We start from the raw sequence: 23042 nt of genomic DNA on the forward strand, positions 1-23042 counted from the left end.
GATATGTAGGGGTGCTAATTGTGAGTTTGACATTTTTAGCCTGAAATCAAAGATACTTTAAAGAGCAAGTGTAAAGTAGTGTGTGTTATGAAGATTTGTATCAAATAACCACTATTATCCTTAGCTCCACGGTGGGCGCCAAACTGTTTACCCTCAAAATCGGATAACAATTGAATTTGTTAGTGGTTATAAGGACATGTGGATTAACTTGATACAAAGCGATAAATTAGATTGCAATTAAAATAAATAGCGATAAAATAACTGCAAACCACATGAATTGGATGATTTCAATTTAAGAATGCCATCCACCATTGAGTTGAATACACTTTTATTGACAGAAAAAATATCAAAGAGTAGGAGCTTGGAAAATGTATTGCTTATGAGCATACGTTACAATGTCCTTAATGGGTTGTCGAGTCTCCTTTATATATTGATGGAGACCTATCCCTTAGGGTATTATTTAATTGTACTATAAAAAATATAAGTCCTTAATTTTGAAGATCGTTGATTCCTTTTTTGACTAATTCCGTGATTTCCGCCATAATGATCGGTTAATGGCAAGAATCACATACCCTTGTCGGATGAGTTGGCAGAGCTTTCTCCGAGATCGTTAGAAACAGGACCGATTACGCCTTCGGTAGACTCGAGGGCAAATATGATAATTTCGATGGCTAGTTTTGATGATGCTTTGGGTCCGATCTTGAATATTATATTCCGCCTTCGGCTGACCATGTTGGATGTCAGATCGAACCTCGGATTTTGATTTTTACCCTATTACAGATGTACCGACCTTGACCCTCCGTTTTTCAAATTAGATCGAATACCGAGCTCGGTTTTACCCGTACACACCCATATAAAAATCAAACCCAGTTCCCATATAGGAACTTTAAACAATGAGCCTCGGGAAGCTGAAAGTGTTTTTTAAGAATTAGAGATTATAATTTCATGAACTAATGTTTTCTTTTGGTCCCTTCGGGGACGTCCGATAAAAATGTTTTCTTTTGATATATTAGGAAAAAAGAAAAATCAGAGAAGCGCTAGAATATTCTAACCCACTTCGATTTTGGCGCCTAATTCCACCGTCCGAAGCGCCGGTGTTCACTTTTGCAGGTTAGGTTCTTCTCTGAGCCTTTTTCTGGGGTTTCCCTTAGAATTACTGAGTTTTTTGTTTGAGAACTGGGTTTGATTTTTGTTTCAACTTTTTGTGGTGAAAAGATAACACAATAGAGACTCAGATATGGAGCCTACCGAGAGTGTCTGTGCGATTTTTGGACAAACAATTGAAGTTAAAAATAGAAAGACGATAAATTATGAGAAATTGGGGATGGCATTCTCGGTAAATCAATCATGTGACGGATTTTCAAATACAACAGCAAAAAAAAGGAGGAAAGGGAGAAGAAAAAAGAATAGGGCTCTGAGTTGTGATAATAATGTTTCTACAGAAGCAAAAATCAGTAATGATGATATGCAGGATGTATGTGTATATATGGAGCATAATAATAATGGGAAAAAGAGGAGGAAAGCGAGAAGAAAAAGGAACACGGCTCTGAGTTGTGATAAATATGTTTCTACTGAAGCAAAAACCAGTAATGATAAAATGCAGGATGTATGTATCGATGGTATCAGTAATGATGTTATGCTGGTTCTGGAGCGGAATAATAAAGGAATAAAGAGGAGAAAATTGAAAAGGAAGAAGCAGAGAGAGAATTATTGTGACATTAAGGGTCCTGAAGAGGAAGTTAAGATGGCAAGCTGTTCTCCATATTTCAAGAAAGTGCCTGACTGTGAGGAGAATGGAAGTAGTAAATCTGATGAAGCTATTAATTCTGATTTGTGTGTGAAGCCTATCAAGACTGAGTGCGTGGAGGTTGCTTTGGAAATGCATCAGAAGAGTAACAAAAGGAAGAAAAAGAGAAATGCTAAACATGGTATCGCTGATGCGAGAGCAGGAAACGGACTTGGTTCTACTTATGAAACAGATGCAAATCCAGATAAGAGGGAAATGGATGTGAACCCCGTCCTGAATGGTCCTCCTAATACCAAGTGGGAAGTGACAAGCAAAGATATTAATGAGAAGGATATTAAACAATATGGTGATTTAGATGAGGGATGTACTACTGTTGCTTCGTTGCCAGTAACGCGCGGTGATAATGTTGTAGTTACTAGTATTGATGATCTCTTTTCACAGTTTGCATACAAAAGTGGAAACTTTAGTTCTGTTAAAAGGAGAACTGAAGATGACAAGAATGCCATTGGGTCACAAGTTTGTAGTCCTTTCTCTCATAGGATGAAAACAATCCAAAAGGCTTCGATATCTGGCTCTATGACTGGATCTGAGAGTCATTTGTCACTTCTTGGGAAAGAAGGTAGCAGACCCTGCATATCTCAGAATCTGATGGATGAAACAATAATTGAGACAAAAAGAGTTTGTGTTTCAAATTGTGACAAGGTAAATGATGAATGCGTTGAACAGAAAGTACGAGTTGTTTCCCCCTACTTCGTGAGCTCAGAGAACATGGAAACTAAAATGAAGAAAGGAAGGTCCCTAAAACGTGTGACGAAAAGAAATGGAAAATGTAACAAAAAGTCAGAAGCCAAAGTTCGAGTTATTTCCCCTTACTTTGTTAACTCAGAAGTGGGAGAAGAAATAAAGGCAGGGAAGGATAGACCAAACTCGCCTTCAAAGAGCTGCATCACTGGAAAAAAGGTTTCTCCCTACTTTCTTAATGCACATCGTGAAAAAGAAAATGCAGTGATCATCATGGCAGGAGGTGGAACTGACTCAAAAAACCCGAAACCTTGTCTCTTGGAGAATGGAGAAACCGAAATGAAGAAAGGAAGGACTCTAAAGTGTGTGAGGAAAAAAGATGAAAAAACTGACAAAAAATCACGAGCCAAAGTTCGAGTGGTTTCCCCTTACTTTGCTAACTCAGAAGTAGGAGAAGAAATAAAGGTAGGGAAGGATAGAGCAAACTCGTCCTCAAAGAAGTGCGTCACTGGGAGAAAGGTTTCTCCCTACTTCCATAATGCACATTGTGAAAAAGAGAATGCAGTGATCAGCACGGTAGGAGGTGGAACAGACTCAAAAAAGCGGAAAAATTATCTCTCTGCTGCCCAGAAGAGAGACAAGGCTTATTTAAGGAGGACTGAAGATAACACATGGATACCTCCCCGATCCCATTTTAGTCTCCTGCAAGAAGACCATGCTCATGATCCTTGGAGGGTGTTGGTTATCTGTATGCTTCTAAATTGCACCACTGGCTTGCAGGTAATTGTAGCCACTGTTCCCTTTCTTAATCATTCCTAAGCAGACAGCAAACTTATGATTGTTCGTAAATAAAGTTGTCATGAAGTAGGGAGGTAAAATATTTGCATTGTCTTGTTCACATTGTAGGAATTGATTGAATTCTGTGTGGCATCACATTTATTTGGTATTATGGTTTGAAAGATGATGAGCTGAAATTTAAGCCGTCGCTGATTCTTGAGATGTTTGGTTTATCTGGCTAGATAAAGTTTCCTGTATATTAAGTTACGGAACATGAACAAAAGGTGTATTCTTGGTCTTTTCTGGCATTGTTGTGCTCATAAGCCATGCTAACACGTTTTATTCCTCATAATTACATTAGAAACAATGAAAGCAGCATCCAGTGGACAATTAGGAAGCAAACAATTTTTAGACCCAAAAAGGGTATTTTAGGCAGATTTCCATTCTCAAAAACGGGATATATAGGCAGTTTATTTATAAAATTATTGTGTCAAAATATCAGCTACTTGACAAATGTAAATGCTTCTGATGTTCTGAATGCCTTTCCATGAGGGAACTACCGTCCCAGCAACATAATGGAACATAGGCAAGGATAGGCCCAAGCATCAAAACTGAAGTATCATTGGGAATCTTTTTATTGTTTTGCATTAGTTATGAACAATGTGTAAGTTAAATACTTTGTCCAATTGAATTTATTTATAATGAAAAAGCATTAAATATCATGACAAAGTTTGTTCGTCTCTCCATTTCAATTTATGTGGCACAATTTGACTTTACACAGAGGGTAAGAAAGAAATGAAGACTTTTGAAACTTGTGGTCTAAAACTAGCCTTAGACATTTCATATTTGTGTGGCTATAAATCATCTCATTAAGGGTAAAATTGAGTTTTTAAAGTTAAATTGTTTCTGAATATAGAAAAGTGACATCCTTTTTGGGACAAATTAAAAAGTAAAGAGTATACCATAAATTGGGACAGAGGGAGTATTTCATAGCCCGCACATAATATGGAGCATGTCCTCCTTGAAGAACATTGTCAAACGTGCTTTGCCCCGTCTGACCAAACTTAGAAATTTATTTCATGATCAAAGATTGTTTTTAAACTTACTAAATAAGGCAATTTTGTATGGGGCAGACAATAAACACATAGCTGTGTTGAAAGGTAGCTTACTGTTTAGAACATGAGCATGATCCACGTTAACACTTGCTGACATATATGGTATATTCATATTTTTTCTTCTCTGTTTTTTTTCTCCTAAAAGTAAAAAAGAAAGAAATTCTGTCAGGGAAAGCAAGAGAGCAGCAAGAGAAAGTCTCTCTCTTTGATATCATTTGGCTCATTTTTCAATCATTTTACAGTGCCCACGTAATACTTCTTTTTAGGGTTTAACAAGGAAGAAAAGTAGCTATCGTCAAACTCATCTTGACGAGAAGATGCTTGGACTAATAAGATGTGGACGTAGAAAAGTTGAGGACTGGGTTGTACCTATCTACAAAAATGTACACCATAACAGCATAAAACCACAAAAATATGAGCATTATTGAAAGCTTTAGGAAAGAAGATAGGATTACCTTAGCATTCCCCTTCTTCTGCATTTTGGTTGCTTGTTGACTAGAAGTGAACCGCACAGATACTCCTGAAGAAGCATGAGAGCTATATAGTTATTGAGTCTTAAATTTGGTGTAATAACTTTGTTCCCAGGATTCTACTTATAAGGATTCTACTTATAAGTATACTGAATATTATTTGAAAGAATATCTGAGTTCCGTTTCAGCTTCCCAGAGATTTTTGTTGGATGTGGATTCCTACTAACACTTGCCCACAACGCACATAGGTTCGCAGAGTCCTATCAGAGTTTTTCACACTCTGCCCAAATGCAGTGACTGCTACAGAGGTTGCTCCGGAGGATATTGAAAAGTTGATACGATCTTTAGGAATACATAAAAAGAGAGCACGGATGATTCAAAAGCTCTCTCAAGAATATCTGGGAGAAAGTTGGACTCATGTGACACAACTGCATGGTATTGGCAAGTAAGGGAATATATAGAATGAGCTTTGGACTGTAGCACACAACTAATGGATTTTAACTTGTCATAAAAAAAGATAAACTGACTTGACAACTCTTTTGCTTCTCTTAACTTTCCAGGTATGCAGCTGATGCATATGCAATATTTTGTACGGGCAAGTGGCATCAAGTACATCCAGATGATCATATGCTTAACAAATACTGGGAATTCCTCCATGAACTTTAAGATATGGCTCCGTCTCAAGGTATTCATGGACTATAAGTTAATAGCAAAAAGCTCGATGCATAGTGTTATGGACAATAGGTCTCAGTAGTAGGTGGCACATTTTGGGGGTCAGTTACATCTTTTGAATTTTTACTACTATATTAGATGGCAAAGGGTGGGGCAGGGGCATTGTGGAGATTCTAATTTTTAGCTGTTGTACAATGCAATTTTTGGGACTTTGTTTTGAAGTGAAAAAAAACCATCCGACATTCTATAGAATTACTTTCTTGTGATTTTTTCTTTCTCTTTCTTTGTTACGTCTAATCAAATCTTCAGCATGAAGTACGATGAGCACGTTTTTTTTTCTTTTTTTGTGTGTGGAGATATTTTCTTGGTTGATTCTGTGCATGCAAGTTACTGTTATTTACATGCACATTCAGGAGTAGATTCTTGAAAGCATGTATTTGAATTACTGTGTATTCTAAACCAACACCTTTATGAACTCTGCGCGAATTAGCAATGTAATTGAAAAATAGTTTAAGGTGATATTAGTCAAGCGGTAAGCTCCTTCCTGGACCGCAATTCTCAACGGACCCAATGCGGCTAAATGCTCTCAATTCTTCGATTGTCTGTTTCTTAGCTCCAGACATTAGTTTCTATCTGTTGCAATTTTCGAAAATTGGTGTTGTTTTTTATAGGATGTCTTATTACTAGTTAGTACTCAATTGTATTTCTAGGTTAATAAATAATATTTTTCTTTAATTGGTTGAACATGCACTTTAGTTATTTGGGGATCTGGTTTTTCTGATATAAGGATTGAATCTCCAACCAAAACTAACCTGTTCTATTTGGGTAGCTCACAGCTGTACTGGATTTGGGAGTACAAACCTGATATTGGGTTTGTATTAGCAAGCTTAACATAAAGTAACAGTTGATTATAATTTTATCTGGCTTCTCATGCTGTTGCTTTTCTGGATAATTAGTGAATCCTATGATTCTATCTATTAGGCATGGTATCAATTATTAAGTGGGAAGGACCTTTTCTACGTGGTGTTGATATGGTCACTCTTTATGATTTGCTAAAAGAAGGTATGGTCAGTTTAGCTTTTGCATTATAAGTTAATTGGTAAATTTATCAGCCATATTGCAAGTGATACTGCGTTTGCAGTAGATATTTCTAATAGTTGGAAGAACTTCTCATTCTTCTGAACAGTTAATATAGGTATATATTGGTTCATGAGCCTATTGTTTATATGAAATGCATCAACTAACCTACTTGAGTAGATTATTAGATATTTCGTCGCAGCATATCAACTTTTAAGACGCAGAGTGTCAATGGCCTGGTTGCCTATCTTTTGATAGTGAACCAACTTATTCAGATTTGAAGATTCACTTCTTGTTTTTAAAGCATGTGATAGATCTATACGTAGTCGATGATTGGTGTATCCCCGGACAGTTATGTGATTTGACTCTACCAATCTCCCTTCCCTCCCATCATGGAATTAGATAGTAGAAATATCAAGTTTGTAGAACTTATGATACTTGTAGTCAGAAAGAGCTTGATTTAAGAGTAAACGAAAAATAGTTGTAAGAATGTTAGCAGGAAGAAATCCATGTGCATAGCATATCATATCTTAGTATGTACCACAACATCATTCAACTTCTCAGCTGAAAAAAGATATAGTCTCTTCCTGGCTTTTATGTATTTGGCCAACTATATATAAGGAAACTAGGATATCCCTAATTGTGTGCTTGTGGAGCTTTCATGTCAAGAAGCAACACATACCTATCACTTTTGGAAGGTTTGGAACCTTTAGGATATTGGTTCCTTAGAGTTTGGATCTTGGTGGTCTTTTGAAGCATCAGGAATGTGCACCTCATACGACCTTACCTTCTGTTCTATAGTCTTGTATTATATCGTCGAGTTCTAAGGAGACAGGAACATTCACATCATCCATACACTAAAGGCTTGTATTTACTTATGTTTGCAAATAAATTCTGGAGATTCTGTATGTTTCTGAAGTAAGTCTTATTAGATTAGGGCGCGTTCATTTACTTCTATAGCAAATGAATGTGTTTTGCTCCTGAACTCAAATAACAATTTTTAAATTGTTAGTCACGTTCTGTTTGAGCTTTTACTAAATGCTCTTATTTTGATACAATGACTGTGATGCACTTTTGTTGTCTTGGTATATTTGATTGGGCATTGTTTGTGTGAGTTAAAGGCACATAGATATGTTCATACCATCAGATCTTGAAAAGGTACTATGGGGGATTTGAAGCTTACAGAAAAGGTTCCTTTTATTTGCACTTGTCAAGATTATCCTCTTACAGCAATCCTTAACCATCCATATTATCCAACATTCATCTTTTGTTTCCTCTCGCTGTGCACTATTTGTGCCATGATGAACAAGTGGAGTTCTCATTGACTTAGAGCTTTAATTATCTGCTAGATGTTTGCAAGAATGGTTCCACCAGTAGGGACAAAAGAAAGGTAAGGCTTTTCAAAGCACTGTCTGTCTGGTAAATTTGGTTCAATTTATCGCTTTCATTATTTCTCTGGGGATGACTCATTCCTTGACTAGAATTACTATAAGCCAACTCCCATTTCGACTGATGCTTGTTCTTGCCAATATTGGTCCTCATTATTGTGGTAACCTTTGCACTGAAATACTTTTATCACTATCATCCCTTTCCCGCTCGAAGTTAAGGGAGGGTAATGATATGAAATGTTGTAAATCCTGTCAGCTGAGAGTAACTTATACTCGGGTAGATTACTATGCTGGGCCTTTTCCTTCTGTTCTTCGTTTCATTTTGTTGTGCCGTTTCTTTTTGGAAGTTTTTGTCCGTTTTTGTCATTCTAGGTTGTTATATTCTTCGTTTTTGGCCCTTAATTTGTAGAACATCCTTTTGGTTAATACCTTTTTTTGCTTCCTGTGAGTTCATAGACACAGGATAACCAGAATGATCACATAAATCATAGCAGTGCAATACATCTTAAATTCTTAATGGACAGACTATAAGAAGCCTTCTGAACAATGACCAGTATCCACGAGATAAGAGAGTTTAAGTTCTCAAGCCTGAAAACAATCAAAAGAAGAATAAAGGACAGACGTCAATAATTGAATTTGCCTAAACTTTATACTTTCATTAAGAGTGGAGAATATTAGAAGAACCCAAATCAAGGTTGAGTTGCTTTCTTTTGATTTGCATCAATAATCCACCTCCTTGGTTCCGTCAAAAAAGAATGGTCAGGTTACATTCTAAGCAGGAAATGAAAAGAAGGATCTGGTAGATTTTGTTATAGCAGAGAATAAACTACAACGAGGAGGAGGAAAGTGGATAGTGCAAAGATGAATCTGAAGAGGCAAAATTGATTTTTAAATTTTCTTCTTGAGAGGTATAAATGATTTCAAGAATGTAAGAAGTGGCAAGGTAAGCCCCATCTGAAAACTTTTGATATCTGTACATAAATATCTCTTTAAATTTATTTTGCCTGTCTTTGATCAGGTGACAAGAAAATGGTAAAGGTATTGAACAATGAACATTGTCATTGAAGGTAATCATTTTCATAGACTGAAACTATTTTCTTTATATCTTAAGCACTCTATTCTACTGTCCCTTAGGCGTTGCTAAACTATAACCTTACAAGTTGTTGAGGTTTGCCTGTTGGTGAAAAGGGAAGACTCATTGTTCCACCATATTTGGGTTATATACAAGTCCTTGCTGAAAATGCACATCATTTAGACTTCCTTGTTGTGATTCCAACGCTTAAAAAGTTTCTGTGTTCATGCCTTTTGTCGATGCAGCTTTGGGAAATAGGCTAGGCCTCCAGTACCGCCAGACTCATGGCTCCAGTATGACATTGAATTGGCTGATATATGTGAATGATAAAGATTACATGCGGTTACTTCAGTCAAATCATTTTTGAGCTACAACTGAAGTGAAGAATTTCAAGGATGAAAGCGATGTTGCCAACCTTTGCAGAGGTACTTATCTGAAGACTTTATATCTATATTGAAGCTGCATTTTAGACGGTAAGCAAAGCAGTTCTCACCTCCTGTGATGATATTTGCTTTGATAATTGAAGGCTTTGTTTTTGCCTTTGGGAGATGTTTATATATACATGATTGGCGACTTTGCATATTGACCCAAGAGAATTTTGGTGTTGGAGTTCATAAGGTAAAACTTGCTGTTTCTTATAGCTTGTTTGGCCAAGCTTCTAAAATCTGCTTATTTTGAGAAGTGCTTTTCAAAAAAGTACTTTTGGTGAGAATCGATTTGTGTTTGACTAATTAATTTGAAAAACACTTTTGAGCAGTAATTAGTGTTTGGCCAAGCTTTTGAAAATTGCTTCTTAGTGTATTTTTCTCAAAAGTACTTCTCATAAAAGTGCTTTTGGAGAGAAGCTAAATTTTTCTGCTTCTCAAAAACTGCTTCTGCTTCTCCTCAAAAGCACTTTTTTTTCCTTCTAAAAGCTTGGCCAAACACCTCAATTTTTGGCCGAAAGCACTTTTGGCCCAAAAAAGCACTATTGGCCCAAAAAAAAGCTTGGCCAAACAGGCTATTAGTCGGTGACTGGTTTTTTAGATGTTTATTTATATGAGGTGTAATCAATGGTTCCAGAAGAGTTTGTATGCTCTGAAATGAGATCGACCCAGCAAGGGACTCAATAACATCTCCAAGCACCTATATCGAACTAGAGAGGAAAATGAGTTAATAAACCTCTAATAGAAATCAAATTAGCATATAAAATAATATTAATCTGCACTAACCTTAGGGTTTTCTAGCGGTGAAGCTCTGGACAATATATGTGAAATTAAGCACGATGGAAATGGGAAAGATTTACACGTTGATCGGGGATAGAGCTTTCAATAGCTTTTGCTTCTGTTTCTTATTTTTGTGGTTTTCTGAAGTGTTTGTCTAAGTTTAAGGCAAGCTCGGAATACCTTCGGGGAAGTAGTTTCCAACTCCCATCTGAATGTGGAAGAAGACCCAATTCCTCAAAATTCTGAACAGCGGATCTAGGGAAAGATGAAGAGTGTGCTTGTACAGGCCAGCCTTCACAGCAGATTGAGCATAGCATTTATTGTTCTGGGGAAGCATGACGAATATGCTATGCTCAATCTGTTGTTAAGGCAAACTTGGCAGGCAGTTTGTTCAAGTGCCTTTTCCATTGTATGCTTTAACAAGTAGAAAAGGATTTTAATATAAATGTAACGAGCTAATTTGTTCCCAAGAGGAATTGCTTTATGTTCATTCATTCATGAACTTCTTTGGGAAGCATGATTGGAACTGATTAAGATTCAGACAATTAATCAAGTGACTTTTGGTATTCTCTCCTACAAACTTTTGATCTTTTACGGCATATTAAGTACTCCTCTCCTTTCAACTCCTGCATCTCTCCTCTCCTTTGTTTGTTGAGTGACCTTTTCTCGTGTTCACTTAATCATTAGCAATGGCAGATAACGAAAGAGCAGCTTCCAAGCGGCAAAGAAGCAAAAGGTTCTATATATCTTGTTCTTTCTCCAAAATAATTAACATCAATCGGTACTGTTTGCATTGTTGTACTATTAAACTCTTAATTATTCAGTACCCCGAACCAGTAGATAGACATGCATATCATTTTCCAGTTCTGATTAATTTTATGTGTATGATGAATTCGATTGTAGAGATGAAGTTGAAGTGACAAGTATTATTCGCCGCATATCTCGTAGAAGTCAAGGAATGCCACCAAAATTGAGTGATGGCCTCAGTGATAAAATTGACGCAAGGAAATTATCTAAAAAGTCTTCTACTTGTGAGGAGTTTTCGTGCGATGTTATGGTTAAAACAATAAGAAGTTTGAGAAGAAATGATCCGCTATTGGATACAACACTTACTGATCGGCAAGTTGATCTGGAAAGGTTAGAGTTGAACCCCAATGGAAGAACACAAATAGTGAAAGGTGCCATTTCAGCTGTGAAGTTTCTTCCGCAGCGAATATGAAAGTAATTGTTGTAGGCGATGAGCTTGGCTATTTTGGGCTATGGAACGTGGATTTTGAAGAGGAGAACGGGGACATTGGAATTTATCTGTTTCAACCTCACCATTCCAAAATATCTGGAATTTCAATTGAGCCATTCTCCCTGTTGAAGGTGATAACTCTGTTTTGCTTTTCTATTTTTATGAGTACTTAATTAAGATTCATACTATTGTCTGTCGGATTATATTAATCTTCAGATTTCTCTACTAACTAGTAATTGGTGCGAACAAGCTTTAACTTTATAGTGTTTTTGTAAGTACCCAAAAGAAAGAAAAAGAATTGCACTATGCCTGTTAGAAATGAAATATATGCGGGAACTATCTGTATATTTACACATAAGTAGTCGCCTTGTAGGAAGTTGAATTGTTGCTGCATTATCTTAGCTGGCTGATCAGAATAGTGAAGTGGAAAGTACAAAAAAAAAATAGGAATTAGCGACCGACAAATTCAGTTGCTAAACTAAAGAATGGGGTGCTAATCCTATTTAGTGACGGATGATCAAAAAATCTTATTAGCTACAGGCTATTTAGTGATAGATTAGCGATAATTTTCATAGCTAATTCCTGTTTTTTTAGTGACATAATTTCATAGTAATGCTTGGCATAAAGCCTTTGAAGTTTGATATTACTTTTCCTCTTTAATTTTTTTTTAGGACTTTAAAAAATTGTGATGACTATTGTAATAATAATCTAACTAATACCCAAAATATGTGAGAACTGACAATGAAAATGAAAAGCTATTCATGTACAGCATATGAGCTATTTCAATTTTCATATATAACATCATCTTCATGTCTCTAGTGTGGTTATTGATCATAGTAGTTAATTAGTTCGACATCCAACATTTTTTCTTGCATATGTACTTGCAGATATTTACTTCAAGTTATGATCAACGTATTACGTTGCTCGATGCTGAAAAGGAGGCTTTCAAAGAGGTATATCAGGATATTTATGCAATATATTCCACATGTCATCGAGTAGAGGACGTAAACTGTTTATATTTTGGTGACGAAGTTGTGGAGTGTTAAAAATATTTGATTTAAGGGCTAGCACACTATTATCATTATGGGGATTGCGCGAAGAGAGAATCAATACGATACATTGCATGCCAGATGATCCTAATATTGTAGTTACAAGCTTGGTAGATAGGACTTTCTCTGTGTGGGACTTGAGGAGTATTAGTAGAGATCAACCAAAATCATTGACAACTATTAGACATGGCGGTCCAATTCATTCCGCGTGCTTTACACCTTTTGGGAGTTTTCTTGCAACAACAAGGTTTGTGCTACTAGTGAAGCCCCTTTGATTCCTAATTTCCTACATACAGGAAATGCTTTAAGAATTTGACAGAAAAGAGGGAATAAAAGCTGTTTTTAGGAAATAAAAATCAAATGTTCAACTTCACTAGTATGTCATATGAAATTTGATAATTCAGTGAATTTAGATATCAAAATTACTTCAAATCGTAGAAGTACTTTCAAAACAAATATTTGATAGTGAAATGCTTCAAAAGAATATTGTTAATGCTTTTAGAAAGTATATATTCTTGTGAAGATGTTTTTGTAGGAAATTTTAAGAGGAAAGGTCTTCATAGTAAAAGCATCAAACCACTCTTATCAGTTTTGTTCTTCTGCTTACTTTTCTTGAGAAACTTGAATGTCTGTTTTGATTCTATCAACTGTTTGGTATCTCCTTGATCAGTAGTTACGTTGGTAATTTCAAGTTTAACACAGCTTGGAAAATACTATTGGTCTATTTGGAGGAGAAAACTATGAGGAGAAGTTCCTGATACCCGACAACAACCTAAATGGTGAATATATTTCCACATTAAGGTAACATAAATTCTTTTCAAGTTCACAAGAAAACTGGGTTTACATTTTTAAAGAGCCATTTTCTTGTAAAATATCTAATCCACTTTTGGAACAGAGGAATCTGGGGCTGGGATGACTCATATGAGTACATTGGCAAGATTCAGGAAAAGCAGAAGCATAAAAGAAAAAGGAAAGCTCAAAAAAGTAGAGGTGATTGATGACAATATTAATAACGTTGAAAAGAAGATTGATAATGACAAAAATGGAGTCGATATCATTTCTACGGTTGAGAAGAAGGTTGTGTGTACTTTGCAAAGTGATGATATGCCTACTGTTCCGTAATATTTGGCTGCTCATCCTTATATGGTTGGAACACTTGCTGGTGCCACAGGCAAAGGTAAAGTATGTATGTGGGTAGAAGCAGCTGTGGATCCAGAATTTTGAGTTTATAGGTTCTGAATTCTAAAAAAAGCGGTTTATTGGATTCTGGTTAAACAATTTATACATATTCTGTGAGTTTCTTAACACAAATACAGGATTTTGGTCAAAACTATTTGGTTTGCCGAAACCGCCTCTGGATAGAAGCTTGACACTTCGACTATGTTTTCTTAACGACAATGTATTTGTTTCTATTTTGAGATATGCTCTGGTGAAGTAGCGGTTGACATGCATAGTGTAAATATCTAATTGTTTTCATCTTTTTTGTTTTTTTGTGGAGAATGAGTAAATTTTCATTAAGCAATTTTATAAATTAAAGAAAATTGTTACTGTTTGATACTAGTTAATTGCTTTGATAAGTAATATACGTTAATAAAAGTAGCTGGAGTATAGACGTCTAGTTGCATATCTTAGATTGTACTCAGTAAAAGAACATTTGACTACTACATTCTCTCCAGAAAAATACAGTTTTATAAGGAAGTGATTTTGCCTTATATTTTTCTTTTTTTTATTTGTCCTTTTTATTGACACTACAAGTAAGACACCGATGGAGCATATTTCTTAAAAATTGCATCGATGGAGCATAGTTCTAAACCTTTGGGATCGTTTGGTTCGAACATAAGTTATGCAGGGATTAGTTATACATGGATTAGTTATGCAAGAATCAGTTATGCATGAATTAGTTATGCATGTATTAGTTATGTAGGGATTAGTTATGTAGGTATTAGTTACGTAGGGATTAATAGTGCATGGATTACAATGTAAATATTATTTCTTGTTGAACGTTTGGTTTGTCGTTTTAAAAATTAGTATACATTATACAATTTAATGTGTCTTCTTTTTTCTATAAATATGTTTGTTTACTATTTATAACATTGAACTACTTTAGTTTTGTATATTTTCTTTCCTTAGCTTTAGTTAATCTTCTTCTTTTTGAAAAAAAAAAAAGTTTGGTTAATCTCACTTAAAACTATTAGGGAAGAACAAAATTGTCACAAGTTTCTTGAAAAACTGGAAAAGAATTAAGTTTGCTTGAATTCAATTAAGTACTGGTCAGGTTCTTCATCCAACAGTTATTTTCTTGTCTTAATACTATTTATTTCATTGCTAAATATTGTCAAATTACTTTACTACTATATATAAGTGAGTTGGAGTGGAAGAACACTGCACCAAAGAATCGTGTGAAAAGCAAATTAAATTGTGTTGTAAACCTGGGAAGAACACGACAATTTTGAAACTACGAATCTATTCAGGGGTAAATATACTGCACTGCACTGTTCCGTAACACGTATACTGTTTTCCTCTTGATAAAACACGCGTACCGTATTTTACCATCTAAAAATGTATACTGAACCCCTTTCCCTCTCGCTCACCGGCGATTTTACTAAGGTGTTGTGCATGGATTTCAGTAGTTGTAAATCATATTCTTTGTAGTCTTTTGCCTATATTTTGTTCCTCCTGATGCGATACAACTTAGTAAGTAAAAGTTTGATTCTCTTTGTCATAGAGATTACTGATTTAGAAATCTTCATTTCGCTTATGAAATTCTCTACGGATTGTGCCTTTTTGTTCTTTTTCTTCTCAATTACAAGTGTACCATTTTGTATTTTTTGATGCATGATACTTTTTTTTTTTTTTTTTTTTTCCGTTCTTTTTTTTTGATTTGCACCGGGTGTCCAAGTCTCTTTGAGCCCCGACTAATCCCGGGGGTGCACAGGCCCTCGGCAAGGAGTTTCCCGCAAGTGCACCACGGTTAATTCAGGTTTTACCCAGTCCGATGGCCCTCAGAAATTGTTTGCACCCAGTGGGTTTCGAACTTGAGACCTTGAAAGGGAGCAAACCCCAAGGCTCAAGTCAATTGCCACCAGGCCAACCCCTGAGGTTTTTTTTTCCCGTTCTTTCTTCATGTCCTTTGAAAATTCTATATATGCATTATTTGTTCAAATGCCTCTTACGAATATTCTCTGCAGAGGTGCATACTCTAATACAACGCTGTGCATACTATAGCTAAGGTGTTTGACAATATGCCTAAAGCAACTAATCAATTTTTAATTTCTTTTCCTTTGTCACACAGGAGTTCTACAACTTACACAATATTTCGCAACTAAAAGGTATAGTATTATTTATTACTTACTACTAAACAATATTAGTAAACAATGTTATATGTTGTTGTGTTAAAGAATTGTTTTTTTTGAAATAAATTCCATTTGCTTCTATTTTATTTCTATTGCAATATTGTCTAGCTATGTGTTAACAGAAAATGTTAGATATAAAGAAATGCGATCATGATCCCCATGTTATTATGCAGTTACGAATTAATTTGGGTGTTGTTTTACGATCGAAGCACGGTGAAATATGGCAAGCTTTTACCAAGACTTTTGAGAACTCTCATGATCCAACTGAAAACATGTTGAAGAAGGTGGCAGCCATAGTAAAATTAGTGAGCTGTAGTCAATTGTCATACCTTGCCTTTAATGAGTTAAACCATAAATATTGATTTATTTTTAAGCACCATATTCTGTCAACTTAATGAAAATAACCTAACTATCAAGAAGTCAAGACCAATTAGCTACTACTAAGTTTCTCTTGAATCGTCCTGTGTTCTAAATGGATGTAGAATATTACTTCTCTATATGAATGGTATAAATGTCTTCAAGTTTTTTTTGTTTCTTTTGTGGTTGTTGCCTGCAAAGAAATAAACAACAGTACTTTTGTTTAAGGGTTCAGCATTGAGCTAAACTTGGATTTAAGCTTTCGATCAGCATTTGACATAGTATTTATGAATTAATTTGAGCTTTGAGCTGTTTATTAGGTCATTCCGCCATGAATAGTTATAGTTTCAGAGCTTGAGTCTCTCAAGTATGAACGACCTTCCATTAGAAGATGAGCATGGTTTTGATTCTCAATTTCCGAAAATAGTTTGCAGCTAACTACCTGTTAGCAATAACAATTCACAAGAAGGAAGCACCCTCACACAAAAGGGCAAAGAAGAAATAGAAGGAAAATTATTATCTAAGTTAGTAGAAACATTTAAAAGTATTTGTCTGTCATATCCCTGCTATGTCACCTCAAAAGAATTGAGGAGATCACTTGAATATGTTTCGTTCCCCTATAGAGATAAGTTGAAGTCATCACAACCTCCATTATATGATAGTGGTGTCTATTTGTAGGTTGGTCAAGCATTAAAACTATCGACATAATGGTCCAGCCATGCTCTATGCCTTACTGATAAACATTAATGTGGTCGAAAAGCTTTATAGTGATTATATTTTTTATTTTTTATTTTGGTAAAGTGCAAACTAATTTGATTATTCGAGTTTGAACTTACTGGATATCATTAGTTTCTTCAGCCTTCATTGAATTTCTACAACCGTTGCTTTGTAGAACATATAATTCATTTTTTGGGGATAATATGTCTTTTTGTGGAATTAGTGTTCTTTTATATGATTTTTTATTTTAATTCATGTATAGTTTTTCTAATTCTTCTTTTAATCATGAAATGCGATCTTGATCTAAATATGTATTTTTATTATTCATATTTTGTTTGATTAATCATGAGAAATGACGAAAATGAATAATCTTATTGAATTAATATTTATAGAACTTGAAGTTACCGATTAAATGTAATGGGCTAAAAACTCGGGAGAGATTGATACGACTGGACTCTTGTAGATAATTGTTTTAGTTTATACTTTGAACCTTAGCTTTGATGGCTTCTGATTGGTATAGTATGTCCGTCTTCATAAACGTGATGTCTATTATGCAAGAGAGAATTGATGGAGTGCAGTGGTTTTGCTCTATGTACTGGTCTTATTCTATGATCAAGATCAAGGCAGGGGTGTTGCAAGTTTGTCCATGCAGTATTTCTTTTGTATGCGGCCTAAAGGCTAAAATTGTTTCCTCTAATAATTCCATGGAGATGAGAAGTCTTTTTCTCTTTATAGTGGTACTCCATTAGATACTAATTAGACCTTTGCCAAAGATATCTAATCAATTGGGCAAAAGAAGGCACGAGATATATGGAACTGATAGTATATTTTAATTGATTTAGAAGAAAACCTTAATTGTCATTCTAATGGGACTTCGTTTTTCCAAATATCAATTTGAGATGCTTATACCTGGCAAGTCAGTGGAGAATTTGCATACTTTCCACAAGTTCTTTTGGATTTAGATAGAGGCATCTAGGGTCCCATAAGGTGAACAATGCCTACTGCTTGCTAAACTTTTGTGATCGTATCACTAGCTGGAAGCATTCACAAAGATAGTCCTGCTAGGTACCTTATTTATCAGCAGGTGGTTGATAGCTAGGACTTCAACTCATATGGTAGTTGTTGTGGCAATGATGACATTATGGCTAGGTACTTTATACAAACATTTGCCCGGTAAACAGGCTTTTAAAAGGGGAAGTTGGCCAAATACCAATTCACATTTCTACGGGAGAAACTCTCTGTATTTGTTGATGCTGCAGTGTTACATTCCGCTTTTGGTTTGCAAGTCTTTCTTTTCAGATCTTTGACATTGAGAAAGAGTTCCTTTTATACATTTCATCTTACAAAAAAAGGTGTCTTTTATACAATTCAAAATCTGTAACATCAAAGTACTAGATGCTTCAGAGCTTATTTTCTGTTAACACTACTTAAATGAATGATGCTTTCAGGAATACAAGTTTGCTGGACAAGACACCATGATCTTAGCTGGAGTGAGCATGGAAGTGAAAGTTCCCAAGACTTAGGCTGCCTAGGGTCCCATATTCTGGTTAGTTACATTGCTACTGGAAATTTTATTGATTTCTTTATGTTTCTTCTCTGTAGCATATTGTAATGATGTAAACCCTGTGGTAGGGAGTGAAAGATGTAATTGCCAAAAGCTTCGAGAAGATTCACCATGGCAAAGGCAGGAATAGGAATTTATCCTCTAATTAAGTTTTAACGCCGGTGAGCATGAGAAGATTGGACAGTGCCTCTGTGAGATCTGTCAAATTTTATCTCATATTTCTCTTTAGTAAAGCGTCTTGCATTCCAGATATGGATGGAAGTTGAACGCTGCTTTGGAGTGATTTTCTGTCACCTTGGTTAAGGCTCCTCCTCTATACCCGAGTGTAAAGCTATTTTCCTTTAGAGCATGTTCATGAAATTTGCACTTCTGGCTTCTCATATCAAATGTATATGCACTACAGTATTAATTGTTTCATTAGTTTTATCCACGAGGCAGGCAAATCAAAGCTCGGATCTCTTCTGTTGTTTCATCATTTTGAAAAAAAGATTTCAAAGATACACCACCAACATATTCCCGTGCTTAGCAGGGGCAAGGGCAGTCTAGTAATAATGATATGGAAGAAGCCTATACCTGTTTTATGGCATTGAAATTCGTTGGAAGAGGGACATTTTGCATGTTGCTGTAACAAGTTATGCAATTTTAGACGGTAATTATGCATCTTGCTGTAACGAGTTATGCAATAGTTTTGCATTTTGTTGTAATGCTTAGAAGTCTATACCTATTCTTTACTTTCTCATTTAGCAAATCTCTTGTTATCGATTTTTAAGCATTTTGCATTCACTTTGTGTTTCTAAGCGTTAAGCAGAAGTGATCTACACATTAGGCTTTAGAAAAGAAAAGATTTCAAGTATGAAATGGTGAGGGTAATTTTGTTATTTTAATCTCCGTATAACTTAATACATGTATCGTTATTTCATCTTTTCCCATATAAAATAACACATACATTCATGTACAATTTATACAAGTATTATTTATTCCAACAAGGAAAAAAACAACCAAACATGGTAGTATAAGTTATGTTGAATTTTGTGCTAGTATAAAATAAGCATCCAAACAATATACACAATTTAGTACAAGATTTTATGCAGGTATTATTATAGTACTTATACTCGAACCAAACGGCACCTTAATGTCTACCACATGCATTGATGGTGCCAAATTATAATTTAGACTTTTTAAATTTATGCTTTCACCTAAGTTTCTTCTTAATTTCAATACACTTCATAAAATTCAATGGAAATATAGAAGCTAAACAACCAAGTAAGTGAGTAACAGAATCAAGTTTTTGCAATACTATATGAGGGATTGATTCTGACTTGTGATTCTCATTTATATGGGTATGACATTGCAACCTGCTTGGAGGTAATTGGTTTCTCTTCTAGTGATGGTTGCATAGCTTCTCATAGGATTGTAGGAAGGGTCAGTAATGGACTTGGGCAAATGAAATGGATATTTTAAAATGCCAGTTTTCGGACTGGTCATTCAAAAATAGCCAGCGTTTGCAAAGTCATTGAAAAATAGTCACTATTTTGCTGCAACACGGAAAGTTCCAGCATAATATACTGGAGATCGGTGCACCTGTGTATGAACTTCCAGCATATTATGTTGGACTGGTATATTATACTGGAACTCCAGTATATTATGCTGGAGTTCCAGTATACTTATGCTGGAACTACAGTATAATATGCTGGAGTTCCAGTATACTTATGCTGGAACTCCAGTATATTATGTTGGAGTATTTTCCGGATTTTGAACAGTGTTTTCGTTCAAATTTATCTTTACATGAAAAGTGGCTAAATTTCGATTACTTTTGAAATTATGACTATTTTTGAATGACCAATTGTAAATCTGGCTATTTTTGAATTTCTCCCCGAATGAAGGACATTTTTCTTCAAATGTGTAAAGCTAGGGATATATACATTCAAATAATCAAACGGAGGGTAGATATGAATAATTTTTAAATGTAGAAAGATAAATATAAATATTTTACCATTTAAAAATTACTATGACGACATAAAAAAATTGGTCGCTATAAGTACAATTATAGCCGAATTTATGTTCCTCCATTAAAAAGTAGTAGCTAAAAGTCAATTTTCTTTTACTACTCCCCGTCTCATATTAACAGTCGTGGTTACTAAAAATAGTTGTCTCAAATTATTTGTCATTTTAGAATTTCAAAACAAAATTGATTATATTTTTTTCCTTTTTTACCTTAGTAATAATTATTTTTGAAAATGAAGATAACACATAAATAACATAAATATTTAATAAAGAGAAATTATATCTTAAGACATAAATAATGGTAGAATAGTCCAATCTCTTTCCTAATTAATATTTTTTAAAGGGCGTGTAATTTTACGAGAGAGAGAGAGAGAGAGAGAGAGAGAGAGAGAGAGAGAGAGAGAGAGTTTGATTGGTAGGTAATAGTAGTCTTGTCAGATTGCTAATCCCGATCAATCTAATTTTGGGTCCTAGAAACAATGAATAAGACTATTTGAAGAATTTTTTTAGTTAGTGCTTTTTATACATTAAAAACATTGTGAATAAAAGAGAGAGAATGAAAAGCTATACATATGTTGAACGCCAGAAATACTCCATTTTAATTTTAAAATTCAAGAACTAGATCAGTAAAATAGCATTAGTGTTAATCTTTTAACCTTTAAACGGTTAACAATAGCTTTTGTATACTTTGTTTTTAAACTGAACGGGCTCACGATTTTATTGCCACTTTGAGGGGATACATCTGAATGAGGAGGACATAACATTTGCCTTATCTTGTGATATGCTAACCTTCATTTTTTGGAGTCATGGGTACTCAATTGTTACTAATTAAAATTGTCACAGTCACAAGTATAAATATACAATTATTTGAAATTTGATGGGGAAAATATTTTAACAAGTAAACTGCAATTATCATTTATTTACATTGTCCTCGGCATTTTCATACTTTTAAAACTATAGGTAATATCATATCGATTTCACTACCTTTAATTTCGAAATCAAAACGTCTTTAAAGAAAATATTGGCTTTAGATTGAACATAAATTGATAATTTCTATTTGTTTAACAAACAAATGTTAAACTATATCCAATTAGCTAGTCTAGGTCAGAAGTCATTACAAGAGAAAAAGAAAATGAGAAATATTAGTAAGATGTTGGTTACACTGAAGTTGGTCAATTGACTGAAGCTGAAGCTGTGAGGCATCGACTTACACTGTTGTGCTCCTTAATGAGATTGAGAAGTATTGTCCTGATGTCTTCAGCATGATGTTTTAAATTCTTGAAATGAAAGATTGACAAACAACAAGAATACTTTTGTCATCATGATATCTGCATAGCTTTTTAAAAAAAAATAAAAAATTTTGTTGAAAAATTAAAAATGAAGAGATAAAATATTGATAAGAAAATTTATATGTAACAATAAGGATCCAAATGGGACTGAGGTGTTTTTATGTGAAAAGATGCTTGCAGGTGAGATCAAAGTAATTGTGGATGTCCGCAATGGCACTAGCGATGCTCCCTCAGGTGAGATCTGCAAGTTTGTTGTTGTTACATGTTTGTAATGTTGCTTTAATTTGTCCTGGACACTAATGCAGAATTTATGGGTGAAATTCTGCATGCCAAGCTGAGAAGGTAGCATATATCATTGTTTCCTTGACGTTGCAAGATAGTACGTAGTGTTGAATTGCGACAGAAACTATTAGAACCATATCTTCTAATTTATTGTATCATTGTTTCCAGCACTTTTTTCATCTTGTCTTATTACTCTGTTTGCCTCAAATCAATTACAATCATTGTAGACTGCATATAAGGATTTAGATTATGAACATATTTTTTCTACTGGTACGTTTTTTCAGTAAATAGCTGAAGCTATTGTGCATCAGTGTAACTAAGCATTTAAAGAGGTGCACAACAAACAATGCACAAGAACGTGACTACATCCCGAAAAACATTCCTCTTCTTAGCCTCCCTAGTAATAGCTAGATAGCTTAAAGATATTTTGGCTGCCAGTCAACTCTTGAATGCAGTAATATACTTGCAAACTCTGACAAATATCTTTATTTCCGAAAATGATGTTTTTATTTTCCATGATGTAGTAGACTAATGGATTTAAAATATAGAACAATTAACCCAAATAGCCGCCCCCTAATCTATTAAACTAAAAATATCCGACGGATATATAATATATGTTTAATTCATGTATAATTACAACAATGCGGAATGAATTGAAAGCTTCAAATTTAAAAAAAAAAACCATAACGGTCAACTGAGAAAATTTCAACCCCGCATCTCAAGATAAAGAATGAATAATCAAATATTTCGTGTTTGAAATGAGTGCTCATCTCAAAACTTGAATACACACACATGTGTGTGTGCAGTGTGTGTATGCACAAGTCTAACAAACAAAACTAAGAAAGTACATAATATGATTGCAAATCTAATATTCTGCTATTATTTTCATATGTTGCTTCAACTTGCAGCTGCAACTCTTAAAAATG

General features: G+C 34.7%; 1 protein-coding gene across 14 annotated transcripts; it reads left to right on the forward strand.

Moving 5' to 3' along the window:
• Positions 1-903: 903 nt before the first annotated feature.
• On the forward strand, positions 904-18989 carry LOC104113782 (uncharacterized). Of its 14 annotated transcripts, none has more exons than XM_070196637.1 (10): positions 904-3268; positions 5099-5295; positions 5411-9054; positions 9305-11632; positions 12389-13351; positions 13446-13727; positions 15843-15879; positions 18426-18523; positions 18610-18702; positions 18791-18989. In XM_070196637.1, the coding sequence occupies exons 1-3, from the start codon at positions 1238-1240 to the stop codon at positions 5514-5516; spliced, it is 2334 nt and encodes a 777-aa protein (XP_070052738.1). In that variant the 5' UTR covers positions 904-1237; the 3' UTR covers positions 5517-9054; positions 9305-11632; positions 12389-13351; positions 13446-13727; positions 15843-15879; positions 18426-18523; positions 18610-18702; positions 18791-18989. The 14 variants fall into 14 exon arrangements, with proteins under 14 accessions (XP_070052738.1, XP_070052732.1, XP_070052736.1 ...); XM_070196631.1 differs by having other exon boundaries at positions 12389-12797; positions 13221-13351; positions 18610-18989; XM_070196635.1 differs by having other exon boundaries at positions 12389-12797; positions 13224-13351; positions 18610-18989.
• The last annotated feature ends 4053 nt before the right edge of the window (positions 18990-23042 follow it).

Source organism: Nicotiana tomentosiformis, chromosome 3, assembly GCF_000390325.3.
Source record: "Nicotiana tomentosiformis chromosome 3, ASM39032v3, whole genome shotgun sequence".
Lineage (NCBI taxonomy): Eukaryota > Viridiplantae > Streptophyta > Magnoliopsida > Solanales > Solanaceae > Nicotiana > Nicotiana tomentosiformis.